Source organism: Gymnoscopelus microlampas, assembly GCF_963454915.1.
Source record: "Gymnoscopelus microlampas genome assembly, chromosome: 11".
Lineage (NCBI taxonomy): Eukaryota > Metazoa > Chordata > Actinopteri > Myctophiformes > Myctophidae > Gymnoscopelus > Gymnoscopelus microlampas.
In genome coordinates, this window is record NC_139948.1 from 41,468,233 (window position 1) to 41,485,129 (window position 16,897).

The 16,897-nt window shown below is 44.5% G+C and overlaps 1 protein-coding gene across 1 annotated transcript in view; it reads left to right on the forward strand.

The window, feature by feature from the left end:
• The window catches only part of LOC311056301 (uncharacterized protein), a 109,715-nt gene that overhangs the window by 87,092 nt on the left and 5,726 nt on the right, over positions 1-16,897 (forward strand). Inside the window, exons 4-8 of the mRNA XM_084072822.1 lie at positions 298-762; positions 8,349-8,477; positions 14,566-14,647; positions 15,214-15,351; positions 16,074-16,191. Coding sequence (XP_083928948.1) covers positions 298-762; positions 8,349-8,477; positions 14,566-14,647; positions 15,214-15,351; positions 16,074-16,191 — 932 coding nt within the window. The remainder of the gene's footprint in view (positions 1-297; positions 763-8,348; positions 8,478-14,565; positions 14,648-15,213; positions 15,352-16,073; positions 16,192-16,897) is intronic.

The window sequence follows — 16,897 nt, forward strand, 5'->3', positions numbered from 1 at the left end:
ACATTTGTAACTCAAATCTTTGCTTCCGGGGGTCCCTGGAACGAAATATTTTGAGATGGGGGTCCGTGGGCCAAATACATATAATTGAAAAAGTTTGAGAACCACAACCAAAGGGGAATGCCATCTCTGTTTTAGGGCTTCAGGTTCTACTCTGATAGACGTGCATCATGTGACTGGAACCGAGGTGGTGTTTCTATATGTGTGGATGTTTGATTATTTTAGGTGTTTTTAGTGTAATTGCTGCATTGCTGTGAGGTGTTCCTCAACATCTAAAGTTCCTCGCGTGTTTCTCCGCAGAAACGGCGAAAGTGTCGGAGACGGACACGCCCACCGCCATGGAGGAGAGAGAGGCGGAGCCGGAGAGAGCCGCGAGGGGAGAAGGAGAAGAGGGAGGAGGAGGAGGAGGGAACGAGCGAGAGAGCAACGGACAGACGCCGGCCACCCAGAGCGCCGTCGACACGGCGACCCCCGTGGTCGCCACCAGCAGCGACCAGACGACGCCCAGCAGAGAGAAGAAAGAGGAGAACTCTTCGGAAGCAAAAGTGGAGGAGGAGAAGAAGAAGAAGAACGATGGCGTGACAAACATAGAGGTGGAGGTGGAGAAAGAGCCGGTTATCCCGGCGTGCCGGCCCGCGCCCACGCCGGGGGTGGGGGTGTTGAGGGGGAGTGAACTGTTTGGCTACGTGGGCATCGAGGCCGTGCTGGACCAGATGAGACGCAAGACCATGAAGGCCGGCTTTGAGTTTAACATCATGGTGGTGGGTGAGTAATCAGCACAGACGCACATACTGTGTAAGCCATTGGTTCTCATAGTGTGGGGTCCGGGGACCCTCAGGGGTCCTTGAGGGAGTTCCAGGGGGTCCCCAGCTGAATGATAGATTAGGCACCAAATGGACCCTTATGGGTCTGTAACTCTGAGAGTGTACAAATGGAACCAAATGGACCCTGACGGGTCCATTTGGTTCCATTTGTACACTCTCAGAGTTAAATTGACATAGATTTTACAATATAAATTGCGGTCCGAGTGATAGAAATGCCATTAAATGGGGGTCTGTAGCCCTAATGCATGTCAGACTGTGGGTCCTTGAAATTAAAATGGTTGAGGATCACTGCTAGAGCTGTAAAAAATCTTCTCCTATGGGTGTCCCTGGCATATCTTTTGAAATGGGGGTCCGCGGGCTAATAAGTGTCAATTTGGGGGTCCTTGACATGAAAACGTTTGAGTACCACTGCTGTAAGCACCCACATATACACACAATGTAAACACACTGTTGACCACTTGAATCCTGTATACTCTGATGACAAGTGGTCCCCCAGGGGTCTGTCCATCCATGGCCCGTTACACCAGTGGTTCTCAACCTGTGGGTCTGCACCACCAGGGGGGTCCCCACATGATTTTTCGGGGGTGATAGTAAAGTGACAGTTTCAAAATAAACTAGAAAAAGTGCTCCTCGGAGCACAAGTCTCCGCCAGCAGACTTGTGTTGTGTCCTATCCGTCCTGTCTGTATAAGTGTCCTATCCGTCCTGTCTATGTAAGTGTCCTATCCGTCCTGTCTGTGTAAGTGTCCTATCTGTCCTGTCTGTGTAAGTGTCCTATCCAATTGTTACAGTATCCGCCATTTCTCAGCCATTTAGTGATTATTCCTGTCTTACCTCACTTTGAAAGAGGCAAAGACTCTTTCAAAGTGACACATGTATTTATAGCCCGTTATATGTCACTAGCCAATCGGATCACACTATTTCACCGTATTGTCAAGTGTCACGTGAGGCTCGACCAATGTTTGCTTGGCTGACGGAAAGTGAAAACAAACTCTCCTGGCGGAGACAAAAAAGTGCTCCTCGGAGCACAAGTCTCCGCCAGCAGACTTGTGTTGGGAATGTTGGGAATGTTCTAATTCTTATGTTCTAATTCTTACAAAAAATAGAACATGTTACTGTGTCATAGTAACATGACACAAGTGTCCTATCCGTCTGTATAACTGTCCTATCCGTCCTGTCTGTATAAGTGTCCTATCCGTCCTGTCTGTATAAGTGTCCTATCCGTCCTGTCTGTATAAGTGTCCTATCCGTCCTGTCTATGTAAGTGTCCTATCCGTCCTATCTGTGTAAGTGTCCTATCTGTCCTGTCTGTGTAAGTGTCCTATTCAATTGTTACAGTATCCGCCATTTCTCAGCCATTTAGTGATTATTCCTGTCTTACCTCACTTTGAAAGAGGCAAAGACTCTTTCAAAGTGACACATGTATTTATAGCCCGTTATATGTCACTAGCCAATCAGATCACACTATTTCACCGTATTGTCAAGTGTCACGTGAGGCTCGACCAATGTTTGCTTGGCTGACGGAAAGTGAAAACAAACTCTCCTGGCGGAGACAATGAAAGACAAAAGACAATTAATTATATATATAAACTGGTCAAACATTGGCCAAATTGTCAAATAACAATATTTCACAATATGTATCTGTGGAACCGAGTCAAACTAAATGTAATGCCTCAACTCCTACAATTCCAAGTGCTTCTCAGGGAAGGGGGGGGTCCCCAGTTCAAATATGATTATTTTGGGGGGTCGTGACTCGTGGCCTGAGAAGGTTGAGAACCACTGATCTACACCACATTTCTTTGTCGATAATACAATGTAGTGCAATGCGGAGCATTGTGACCGTGTAGATCTGCTATTATTTGCAGAATGTCCGCCAATTAGGACCAGAATAGGGATGCTAAGATTCACGTGTTACTGTTTACTTTGCGTAACATGTATGTTAACAGATTTTTGTATATGCAACACACGCACGTCGTATGCACACACACACGCACGTACGCACACACACACACACACACACACACACACACACACACACACACACACACACACACACACACACACACACACACACACACACACACACACACACACACACACACACACACACACACACACACACACACACAAACCACTGGGTGGTATTCTTTTTGCAAGTGCGTTTTGTAGGTGGAGAGTGAGTAGCTCACTCCACGTTGGTTATTGAATGAGGATTTAGATAATGGGAGGAAAGGATTACATTACACATCAAGACATTGATAATAACACGTTGCAATACCACAGGATGAGGATGGATTCAACATACTCAGGCGTACCTGTGTGACTTTGTTGATTGAGAGAAATGTTTGAACTGTTTTTTATTTCATTCATTCAATATGCTTCACGGGCTTTGATGTTGCATGAGTGTGATAATGGCAGAGAGAAATTGCACGGACAAAAACTTAAGAGGAAACAAATGTGGGGAGATTTCTCTGGTACTTGAAGCATTCAGGCTTTGCGCCCGTGGTTCTCAGCAGCAACACCTACAAACACGCAAAAAAAAGTTAACAAAGTATGCAAACGATAAAAGGTGCTGAACGGAAGAACATAGTAATATCGAAAGGACTGAGTCCGCACTCTCCATCTTGATCATGATCCAGTGTGCAGTTTTTACAAAAGCTACAAACACAAATTATCAAGTGTAAAATAAGTATGTTCTAAAAACATACTGACTGAAATAACCAACAGCTTATTCTTGCGTAGATTGTAGAGGATATATTTTGTCTGTTTTTAGATGATTATTAACCCATTAAGACCTGGAACGCATCTGTGTCGTTTATTGAATTGGGGCAAAAAAACATTATTTTACACTTTGGCTATTGAAAAATAGCAGATATACAAGCTCATAGCGCGGCACCGAGTGCCGCGCTATGAGCTTGTAGATCTGCTATTTTTGAAAAATCAAGAAAATTTGTGCAAATCTTTGAATCAATATATATTCTTTGAAGCAAATATTTGTAACTCAAATCTTTGCTTCTGGGGGGTCCCTGGAACAAAATATTTTGAGATGGTGGTCTGCGGCCAAATACATATACATATTGGGGGTCCTTGACATGAAAAAGTTTGAGAACCACTGATATAGCACAAGGGTTAAGGCACTTTATTAAGCCTGCTTTTTTTAGTCAGCAAAAGTGGAAGGAAACAGGAAAGAGAAGATGGAGAGCGGTGGTGACATGATGTGACACAGAGCCAGTACAGGTTCAAACAACGGCGCTTTCACTGCGTCCGTGCTTACACAGCATTAACCAGGCTTACAGATGAAAATAGATATAGTTTTCTTGCTGTCCGTATGCCTAATTCGGTTGCTTTTGGCCTGGTGTGGAGCTGATGACTGATTTGTACTCGTGGCCTAGAGTAGTATTGTGCACTGAAAATAGACGATCTACAAGGTCACAACAACAACACGGCTATTTTTTGCCATGTGACAACACTGCCATGCCACCAAGTATTACATATTTCAGTGTCTCTGCTGACTGAAACGGTGTAGGTTCAGGGTAATAAGACAGTGTATAGGAGACAGGCTGCACAGCCGGAGCCTCAGGGGTTTCCCTGTCAACCACAAACACTCTCACACAGGCTGATGTGCCAGCAAGCCCTTTCCTGTTCACCTGCGCTTCCTGTGGGTGAAAAACCTAATGCGCAGTGCCACGTGTGTGTGTGCGTGTGTGTGTGTGTGTGTGTGTGCGTGTGTGTGTGTGTGTGTGTGTGTGTGTGTGTGTGTGTGTGTGTGTGTGTGTGTGTGTGTGTGTGTGTGTGTGTGTGTGTGTGTGTGTGTGTGTGTGTGTGTGTGTGTGTGTGTGCGCGTGTGAAAAACAGAGAATTGAGAACTGAAAACAGAGATTGTTATGATTGCCGATGCCGAATAATCCTGGCCTACAGAGTGTCAGTGGAGACCTAATCTAGATGATGGGAGATCCCTGCCTGCGATACGTCTCTGGGGAAACGTAATGTTGTTTGAGCAGCGGCTAACAAACCTACGCCTACTGCTTTAAAAAGCGATCATATCACTGCCCAAACATGAAGGACCGCCCTAGAGACTTTGGATTTGTTCTGCAGTGCATTTATTTTTAAACATAATATGGGAGATTGTCCTGCTGTTCATTTGTGAGTTTAACCACTTTGTTGTACATCAAATGGCAAATAAAGCAGATGTACAAGCTCAATGCAGCGCATTGTGAGCTTGAAGGTCTCCTTTTTTTCTGGAAACGTTCACCCATTTTTGCTGAATGTTTGTCCATTGCCCAGAATGGGGATGCTAGGGTTCATGCGGTTAAAGGCATGTAAGTGGTTATGTTCTAAAAACTCATTTTTTTGTTACAATTTTACAATTGTCTTTGGCATTGTATGCTTGAGTGTTTAGAGAGATGGGAGACCTATAGGGCAGAGAGAGTGAGTGGAGCCATGCGAGACAATTTAATTCAAAGGACCAAGAAAACATGACAGGAGTTGGATTCAAACTCAGGTTTTTGTATAGGAAGCATACTGTCCGAGCCACCGGGCACCCCATGTTCTGCACTACTTTGGTACCACTGTGAACAGGGCTCTGGTGTGAATGGGTGGGCTTCCACTCAAAGAATTGCCATTCTCCAGTTGCATGGTGGTGCTAACGCTGGTCCGAGCCAGCATCCTGGCTCCTTACCACAAAGCTCTGCTGGCTTTTGTTTAGAACACCTGCTGCTTTGGCTTTTGACATAACACACACACACACACACACACACACACACACACACACACACACACACACACACACACACACACACACACACACACACACACACACACACACACACATGCTCCTATTCATTGTCCCCATACAAGATGCGAGTTTATAATTATGTGCATCAGCTACTCTGTGTGTGTGTGTGTGTGTGTGTGTGTGTGTGTGTGTGTGTGTGTGTGTGTGTGTGTGTGTGTGTGTGTGTGTGTGTGTGTGTGTGTGTGTGTGTGTGTGTACCTGCTGTGTTGTGTTGCACGACCAGAGCCAACATTCCTCACGGGGCCTTTTTTACTTCTTGTTCTCACATTCAAAACAAGACACACCACACACTCTGGGCCAATCGCAGCACCCCAAGGCCTTATGCCTGTCCAATCACAGAGCCGGATGGGCGTGGCTGGCGTACGGTTAGAACCAATGAACAAGCGTGGAACGATGGCCAGCAGGTCACCGAAGCTGACTGGAGAGCGTCTGAAAGGACACTTGTCGTTGTTGTTGTTGGAATAGGTTGTTTTTGTTGTTTGGTGGAAGTTGTTTTTTAAAGATTATGACTCCCAAACTCTTGTTTTGAATCGCTCTCTTTCTCTCGCTGTCATTCTCTCATTCGCTGAACATTCGCTGTGTTTTTAAAACGTAGCTTTTCAAAACGTAACCATATATTTATCCACTTATACACTTATACCGTCCCTATTCTGGGCATGTCATTGCAAACATTCAGTAGAAAAGGGAAAACACCGCCACAATCTACGATCTACAAGCTTACAATCTAATCCAATCCACTTTATTTATATAGCACAACCAAAAAGCAGTACAGAACATCTAAAAAAAAGCTAAATACACTACATCAGCTAAAACACAGGAAAAAACTGCAGCAAGAAAACACAGTAAAATAAGAAACAACATTAAGTGACAACAAAAAAAGACATCACTATAGAATACCAGACGCAGCAACGTCAGCAGACAGTGAATCTAAGCAAAGACCACAGAACGCATATGAGTGTTCACCGAAGAGTAGAGGGGGAAAAGGGAGGTGACCAGGGGGGGATAGACCCCAGGCAGACACGGGTCAACAGAGTATCTGTAGGGTTTATGTGGTTCATACTTACCTTGCATAACTGTTGTAGTCCTGGGTTTCCAGAAGGTTGCATGCATACCTACCCCCAGTTTCCTGTCCTGGTTCATTGTCCCATAGCTTCATTTCATTGGTTTGGCAGCAGATTTGAACCGGAAACACATATCGTCTCTGTCGGGTGGAAGCCTCACATGTCCAAAACTGTAACTGTTCAGGATTCAAATAAAAAGAACAGCACAATTAGCAGATCGACAAGCTCAAAACGCGTAGCGTTGCGCCGTGTTTCGAGCCACGTTTCGAGCTTGTCGATCTGCTACTTTTGATGCTTTTGTATGACGCTGTAGTTGATTTACAACAAAAACACAAAAAGTTAGAATATGGAGATAAGAGGTTTCTGCCAGACAGCAACGATATGAAGGTGTCATTTGACTGCAGTTATGCACTGAGCACAGTGCTGGGGACCCCCTCTAACCCCCTGAAGGACCGCTGTGGGTCCTCGGACCCCACTTTGAGAACCTCTGGTGTATTGTACAATAGCAGACAGCAGAGTCGTGCCTGTGCATCTGTGGATAAGACGACATAACGTTGGTTTTTCATTGGAAGACAGGAAGTAAGCTGCTGTTAGGAGGATGTGGTCTCCATAGCCCTGGGGCTGTCTGCACTTTCCTGCTGCGCACGCACGCACGCACGCACGCACGCACGCACGCACGCACGCACGCACGCACGCACGCACGCACGCACGCACGCACGCACGCACGCACGCAAGCACGCACGCACGCACGCACGTACTTACGCACGCACGCATTCAGGTCGTCTTTGGTGGAGTTTTTCTCTTCTCAAAATGACGAGTAGTCAAGTCAGATTACAAGCGCAGTGACATAGTTTATGTGCCCGCACGCTTGGTTCTTTATTGACATACTTGCCAAGGTAGTAATGGGTTCTTTAGATGTGTGTGTGTCTGTCTGTCTGTCTGTCTGTCTGTCTGTCTGTCTGTCTGTCTGTCTGTCTGTGTAATATTGTGTAGTGCACGTCGGTACAGCTCCACACACTCTGTCATGGTGACATCACTAATCACAACTTAAAGGGGATTACAAGACTCAGGCATGTGACAGCAGAGATCACACCTGACGGTGACACTGAGCATGATGTGTTCGTGTTCGTGTTCGTGTGTGTGTGTGTGTGTGTGTGTGTGTGTGTGTGTGTGTGTGTGTGTGTGTGTGTGTGTGTGTGTGTGTGTGTGTGTGTGTGTGTGTGTGTGTGTGTGTGTGTGTGTGTGTGTGTGTGTGTGTGTGTGTGTGTGTGAGAGAGAGAGGGAGAGAGACACAAACACACACGCACACAGAGAGAGTGAGACAGAGAGTGACAGAGACAGAGAGTGACAGACACTTGATAATGACATGATACTGTCTGTGCGACTCACTGATGACATCACCAGTAACCCCAGGGGACAGCTTTAATATGTAAAAGATGAAAGACAGAAAGGTGGAATGTTTTCACACTCTTAATTGTTTCAACATAGAAAGACGGTCTAGGTGATTGTAGAATAGAGTAGAACAGAATTGAATAGATTCTAACAGAATAGAATAGAACATGGCATAGCAGTGGCGGCCATTTTTTTAAAGTTTTGTATGTCTTTTCATGTATTTCATGGTACAAAGTGAGCTTTGACTTGACCTGTGTGTGTCCTTTGTGTGTGTTTGCAGGTCAGAGTGGGCTCGGTAAGTCCACCTTGGTCAACACACTCTTCAAGTCCAAAGTCAGCCGCAAGTCCTGTACCCCTAACTACGAAGAGAAGATCTCCAAAACGGTCAAACTGCAGTCAGTCAGCCACAGTAAGTAGCACACACACACACACACACACACACACACACACACACACACACACACACACACACACACACACACACACACACACACACACCCACACACACACACACACACACACACACACACACACACACACACACACACACACACACACACACACACACACACACACACACACACACACACACACACACACACACACACACACACAGAGATCATTATGTGTAACTCAAGTGTATGGCAGAGCGTGCGCCACAACTATAATGACAACGACAGCGGTGAACAATATTGTCGGGATCAACTTTCAGAGCGATTTGATAAATGATACAAAACGCTGACAAACAATCAAAATCCATCATTCCAATTATAGTTATCATTCTCGGGGTTTGGACAGCCCTTTAATGGTCCATTTTTAAATCACCCCTAATTACAGTGAAATTCTGTTGTGTGGTTAGGATGACGCGGTGGTACGACCATCCAAAACGAACGGCCAACGATTGTTCGATCCCAGCAATGGCCAGCAGTGGCCCTTAACCCATTAAGACCTGGGACGTATCTGTGTCACTTTTTGATTTGAGCTAAAAAAACATTATTTTACACTTTGGCTATTCAAAAATAGCAGATATACAAGCTCGTAGCGCGGCACCGAGTGCCGCGCTACGAGCTTCTAGATCTGCTATTTTTGAAAAATTGAGAAAATGTGTGCAAATTAATATTTATATATTATTTTAAAGCGAACATTTTTAACTCAAATCTTTGCCCCTGGGGGGTCCCCGTAACAAAACATCTTGAGATTGGGGTTCCGCGACAAAATACATATAATTTTGGGGGTCCTTGACATGAAAAAGTTTGAGCACCACTGACGTAGAAACATACGTTTTTCAGAAAAGTGTTGGGATTTATAGGAGACATTTGTAGAATCGGCTTCAGGTCTTAATGGGAGAGAGACCCCCCCCCCCAAAAAACATAATTTTGAACTGGGAACCACTGTATCTACAGTACGTGACATCCACACATACGATGTGTTGTTAGCTTATAGAGCAGCATCTGTGGGCTAAGTCTCAGGTCCTTGTTTCTCTCTTATTATTCCGCCTGCTACATCCTCTTCTACTGCATAAGAACAGGAATCCTCACTTCTCCTTTGACCAGCTCCAACACATGGTCGACTTCTGTTTTCAACTGTCGTTAGCTTCCCGTTTAGCAGCTTACACTATTATGACTCATTCTAGGACGAGGTCAAGGTCATAGGCTGCCATTATGTACCGTATACGGTATGTACGCGTGTGCAAAGGCGAAATCCAGAGCGTTCATTTAATGCACGCTTCTCCAAACAGTGGGTCCGTTTTTCATGGGTTGCGAGTGAATATCCCTTTATTTTTTTGTTCCCTAAATGTTGTCATTAATTATTATCATTATTTCTTTATTTTACACACAATTCTAAAGATATCCGTCAAAAAATCACACATTTTCATGAGTTGAAAACTAATTCTAAACATTTTTCAAAAGAATTTCATGAATAAAATACAAAAATACAAATAATCAAAGAAATTCCCTAAATTAGAAAACAATTTTTTTAAGAAGTAGTGAAAATAGCAGATTTGCAAGCTCGCTTGTAGATCTGCTATTTTCACTAGTTTGGGTCCCGGTTTCTCTTTTGGGTCTTGAGCTAAAACGTTTGGGAACGACAGGTTTAATGTGCAAGGATGCCATCAGAGCCAAACCAAGCCGGCCATCAAACAGAATTAGCTGAGCTGTCGCAGACTCAACTTCATCTTTGTCCCTCCAGTAGGCCTGTGCAAGCATGGAAGAATAATTAATTTGCATCCGAAACTCGGGGCTCAAAACAGTCATTGTTCGTCCCCTCAAAGGCTCTGACGCAAATGAGGTAATTTGCTCCCAATTGGGCGAGAAGGCTCTCGTTGTGCATGCGGTGTCATTTCTAAACCCACACAGCCTTCAGATGTGGCCAAAATCTAATCTGGAGCTTAGATGATCTAAAAAGGCTCGATTACCTTTGAGGGATGTTTTGGTTTTATTTGACAGAGCCGTGGTGATGAGTCACATTCAAGCCCACGATGCCGTAATGAGGTTTTTTTGTGCCTGCCGTGCACACAGTAAAATTCCCAGCGTTTATTTATCCATTTTGTAACTCAGAGAAAGTGCACATGCATGGACCCTTACAGGTACATTTGGTTACACTCACGAGTTAAATTAACACTGAGGATTGTGGGCCTGCTATACGTGGCAGGGAGTTCCCAGGATACCACTCTGAATGATATGTTGACCGGCAGAAATGAGTGGTCGTGTGTGTCTTGTCTGTCTGTCTGGCTGTCTGTCCATCTGTCTCAATGTGTTTATGTGCTTTGTTTGGCCGAAATTGTCAGGTTAAGACATGAAATTATTATTTATCTCTCCTGTACTCGCTCACTCACTCACACAGAAGCACGCGCGCACGCACGCAGACACACACACACACACACACACAGTTAAACTTGAAATCCAGCCATACAGACGTGAAGCACACTTGACTCAAACTAACGTAAACACGACGTCTCTTTGAGGGAGGAATGCTTACTTTTTTCCCCCCTTCTCCTTCCCCGCCTTCGCAAGAATGTGAGGCTGCAAAACGTGACATCTTTCATAAACATAGGCTCCGGCGCTTTCACATGGGCTCTCTGAGAGCGTTGTGACTGCTGTGTCACACACGTACATACGCGTCGCAGCGCACTCAGAGACAGTGATAAAACATGATGAAAAATGGCCCACGAGAAAACACTGTTACAATCCAGATCTCTCCTAGAGACCCCGGAGAAAATGTCAGTATACTATATTCAACATGTAAGCCTTTACATGGTCATTGTTCAGAAGCACAAAGTCTTGTTCGCTTTTTTTCCCCCACCAAGTATTTTACTTTCGTGACATTTTTAAGAGACAGCAAGTAGAATCAAGACAGAGAATCACATGCAACACAGATCTTGAGCTTAGAGCTCTTGCACGATAAAATCCATAGTTTTAAAGCTAGGAATGTGTAGATATTATGTCCTCTAGAATAGATGGGAGAGGGGTAAATGCTACTGTTATACCCAGAATTTGATAATTCCGCGTGGGAAACCGAACATGTGACCCTTGTCCAGGGGACACAATGAGCTTCAGGCAGGGCTACTTGCATCTTAATAAGGCCACAAAACCTGAGGCCAGCCAGTGGGTCAGATGTGTCCCTCCATGGGATTTGAGACTGGCAGTCATCCACTGTTGACCAGTCATATCCATAATATTCCTGGCTGCCTTTCATTTCCACCCACTGAATGTGTGACATGAATATGACAAAAGCTGCAGAATGTCATATTAAATATATTGGTCTTGTCTGTCAAACTTCACATTTGTTCAGATTTCATGCACAGATGAAAAGTCAATGCCTGTTCTGTGCAGCTGAGCTATAGAGTGATATGATGCCAGATTCTTTTAAATGTGGGTTGGACTGTTGTGTCTGGCTGGCTCTGCTGCTCCAAAACAGTCTCACAATGCGTTGCCATGCGGAAATTTGTGTCTATACTAACATGCCCCACAAAAAAAAGCTTTTTTTACCCCCCAAGGAGGAAAAAAATCCAAATGCAAAAGCAATTGAGGAGGGAGAAGTTGGGAGTCAACTGTACAATGCAAAAGAATAGTTGTAATGCCTTCAAACAGCTATATTTTGTTTTGGCAAATGAGCAAACAATTGGCTGAGTAGTCTGTAAGATTTTAAGCCAATTGTTTGTTCGTTAGCCTAAACAAAAACAAAAAAATGTCTCCCTCCTCAATAGTTTTTTGCATTACACATTGCATTGACATGCCCAAAATAAGTATGGCAGGCTTAATGTGGTGGTTGAAGACAGTGGTGGAAAAAGTAAACCATTTCTTGCAAAACTGCAAATGTAAAAACACTCTGTTGCAAGTAAAAGTCCGGAATAAAAATGTACTTGAGTAAAAGTACACAAGTATTGGCATCAAAATATACTTAAAGTACCAAAAGTAAAAGTACTCATTATGTAGAATGTGCCGTTTCACAAGGTATCATATGTACACAATTTATTAAAATCTTGGCTGAAGTGGTTAATCTATGTTTTGTAATAATCATTCAGATCTTCAAAGTAACTAGTACCTTATATCTACAAAGTAACTAGTACCTTATATCTACAAAGTCACTAGTACCTTATGTACAGGTAACAGTACCTCAAAATGATTAAGTACAGCGCTTGAGTACAGGTACTTAGTTACTTTCCACCACTGGTTGAAGTACAACTGCTGAGTCTTCCGCAGTATTTCTTCCCTCTGCACCGATGCTGACCTCATTGCCTGTAAATCCAGTTGCTTAGGGAAAGGAAAGACAGTTGCACAACCCTCACACAGCCTGCAGCTACTATAAAGGCTACTGGAAATCTAGTAAAAGACACAGTTTAAAGCGAGCTGTGTGAAGTAAGCTTACACAATCAGCTCTCCCGTTTACTCTACCCACACCTCCACCTGTGTGTGTGTGTGTGTGTGTGTGTGTGTGTGTGTGTGTGTGTGTGTGTGTGTGTGTGTGTGTGTGTGTGTGTGTGTGTGTGTGTGTGTGTGTGTGTGTGCTTTTGAATCTCTTGAACCAACACGCCATGATAGGATGTCGTATTATCATTCCTAATACTGCTAGCTTTTAATCAAATACTGTTTTTAATCTAACTGAAGATACAAATACATAAACCTATTTTTTGGCAGGTAACGTTAACGTTTTCACATTTATAGGCACTCAGCTAAAGCTCCAATCCAGACGGATGTAAAGTATAAATTCAGCGCCATGCCTCATGACTCTCTCGAACTGGACATATGATTGATCGTTCATTCCAACCAATCGATGTTGTTGGTCAAACGTGGGAACTCCTGATTAGATTACAGTGCCTTGCCCTTTAGCTATTATAGTTCATCTTGCCACTCCTAATAAATGTTTGCAGAACAACTGCAAACTCCAAATCAACGTTGGCACGACAATATGTTGAAACAATATGTTCCGACTGTGGAAACATTTTTCTCCCCCCCCACACACACACACACGGCAATATGTGGCTGGCGGAGAAGCGGACTAAAAACTGGAAGTGCTGTGGCAATCCTTTTAACAAATATTCCCGTGTGTGTAATGCAGAGCAAGCAGGTCTGCCCCTTTTATTGCAGGTTAGCGAACCCTCTCAATGATCGGTTTCCAAACTGGCCTCTCAGGCTTCCGCTGAGAGGAGATTCCTGTGTGCTTACTCCACATGGGAACGCGGCTCAAATGATAGTCTTTAGGCTGTCGCATGGTTTACCTACCCAGACCCAAACACACACATACGCTCACGTGTACACACACGCACACAAGTCGCACATTCAAGGTAAAAGTTAAGAGTTGACAGGTGTTATTTATGTCCTTTATCTTACGGCTGCTAGCTTGCGCGAGCGTGTGCGCGCAGCCGTGCACGCTAAACGTCATGGTGTCAACGGCAGGTGAGGGCCTCTCAATCCTGAGGTGGCCTGTCTGCTGCCTGATTTGTGAGGGGACCGGTAAGAACAGTATAGACCATTTAGGACCCCTGAGGTTGTCCCCCTTTTTAGCGCCTGCAGTAAACACGGCCCAGGCAGCGCTGCCTTTGATCCTCGTTAAGCGGTGGGGCTGGTCAGACCCAGGGGGCCAATGGGGGGCTTGTGAATCTACTTGGGAAGAATTTAGACTTGTCGTTTTGCGTGCCAGTGTCTCGTACCGACAACAGCAGATCGCCAAGTACTGTTTTCTGTGCGAGGCGCGATGTTCAAACAGGTATTGATCTCTCTATCTATCCATCAATAAAATGTTTTTTTTTGGTTATACCTGCTTATAATGAGATCAGAGCAGTAGATCAAAGCTCCGGTCCAGGGGACCCCGAGTACTGCTGGTTTCCATTCCAGGTTCTAATTAGATACACATGTATATCCAGAAGTGTTAATATAACACTGTGGGTGTTATATAGCTATTAGCCAATACACACATGGGTTAGAGAAGAAACAGCAGTGGGCAGTACTGTATGTTTATGCTGGGTTCTCTAACGTCCCTGTCTGTGGTCCCTCTAGTGATCGAGGAGAAAGGGGTGAAGATGAAGCTGACCGTGATCGACACGCCGGGCTTTGGAGACCAGATCAACAACGAGAACTGGTGAGTGCCAGAACTCAGAGAGATGGAAGTTCATGTATTGATCCAACCCGATCTCACACAACACGGTTAAGTAGCACGGATTGACATTCCGTACATAGACGACTGAAAACCAGAAAAGCCGTGCATAGGAGCCGCGAATCCCCTCTTGTTACGTTTTCTCGAGACAAAGCAGTCTCAAGCGAACTCGAGCTACGTAAGGCACCACCGAGCGATGCTAAAGCGAGCAAGTTGCCGTGCCGAACGTTTCGACGTTCGCTTGAGCCTACCCAGTGCCGTCCGAGTTATATACCGATAGGCACAGAATCGTAAAATCATGTTGTGGGGACTGCTCTGCTTCCGGGTTGCAACCCATGTTATATCACCTTGGGATCTTATGCACTGCTTTTCGTAGTTTCCTAGTCGTCTATTTACGGAATTGTCAATCCGTGCTATTTCACCGTGTTCTGTGCTAAGTTGACTTTAAAATACCCTTTTACACTCTGCGTGTGAGGAGGCCTTTAAACATCAGCAGCGATTGAGATCAACTACAAACCTTCTAATTATTTCCATGTCATCCTCCTCTCCAGCTGGGAGCCCATAGAGAAGTATGTCAACGAACAGTACGAGAAGTACCTGAGAGAAGAGCTGCATGTCAACCGCAAGAGGAGAATCCCCGACAGCCGCATCCACTGCTGCGTCTACTTCCTGCCGGCCACGGGCCACTGGTGAGCAATACATACATGCTGCTATGTCTCCACTTGTAAGCAAGGGATAATCAATGGGGAGCGGGTCATTATTGAGAAATAAACCCAGACAGGGTGATTAGACCCAGGCATGATAGCGGATAATGATAATCAATAATGACCTGCTCCCCATTTATTATCCTGCTTACTACAAGACTGCGTAATAAAGAAATGAATAGATCAACCCAAAAATAACAACAAAACGAAGGATTTCATTGCCTACGGTAATGAAGGTATTCCGTTAATTTATGCCGGGTACGTCCAGTGCAACGCCGTTGCCTCGGAAAACAACTAGAATACAAATAGAATACATTTTCAGTCTATTTCTCGCCGCAAATGTTTTAAAAAACATTCTTGACAGCCATGTTTAGCTGTAAATGGCATTGTGTGTTTGTTTACATGGCTGCCATGTTGGATTTGGCACAAAATCAAGCAATGCTGATTGATATGAGCAGGCGCTCTGAGTCTTTTATTAGACAGGGTTCTAATCAGTGTGTTATTCAAAAATAACACTCCGCTGTATTCAGTGATTGACCAATCAGAACCGGTTCTAAATCCCAATTCCCAGTCTGGAAGCCATGATGTTTATCAAACGTGTGTGTTTGTGTGTGTGTGTGTGTGTGTGTGTGTGTGTGTGTGTGTGTGTGTGTGTGTGTGTGTGTGTGTGTGTGTGTGTGTGTGTGTGTGTGCGTGTGCGTGTGTAGGTTACGTCCTATCGACATTGAGTTCATGAAGAGGCTGGGCAAGATCGTGAGCATCGTACCGGTCATCGCCAAATCCGACACGCTCACCATCGAGGAGAGACTGGAGTTCAAGCAGAGGGTGCGTGCGCAGGACACACACACACACACACACACACACACACACACACACACACACACACACACACACACACACACACACACACACACACACACACAGTCACACACACCATGTTTCGTCTCTCGTAGGTCCATATAAGTAGCTCTGTCATCTGGTTTTTGTCTATAAACATTTCACTGTCTCCCCCGTAGACAGAACACCTTCCATACATCATGAGCCTTTTAAAAACGTAAAGTCTGATGCACTTTCAACATGGAACAACACTGTATAATTCTGGGAGTCATGAGGCGTCGTTGCACATGATCTATCTGACTCTTATCAGGATTCTTTTACAACAGTGGTTCTCAAGGGGGTTATTTTAGGGGGTTCTAGGGGGTCCCCAGCATAATTAGTTAATATAGCATCACATCGTAGCCACTTTAACCTTGTTTAATACTTCGGCTATTCCAAAATCAAGCATTCAAATTCAAAAATAGCCGATCCATAAGCCCACAACACGACGCGTTGTGAGCTTATAGATATTGTAATATTTTTTACAGTTTTGAAAGAATCGTGAAAAGAATATGAAAATCTTAGAACACGTTTGAAATTGTTTAACACAAATCTTCTCATAACGGGGGGGGGGGGTCTTTTCAGATGGTCAAATAAATGTCAGTTACATGAAAATGTTTGAGAAGCAGTGCTTTACGAGATGCATTAACAGACC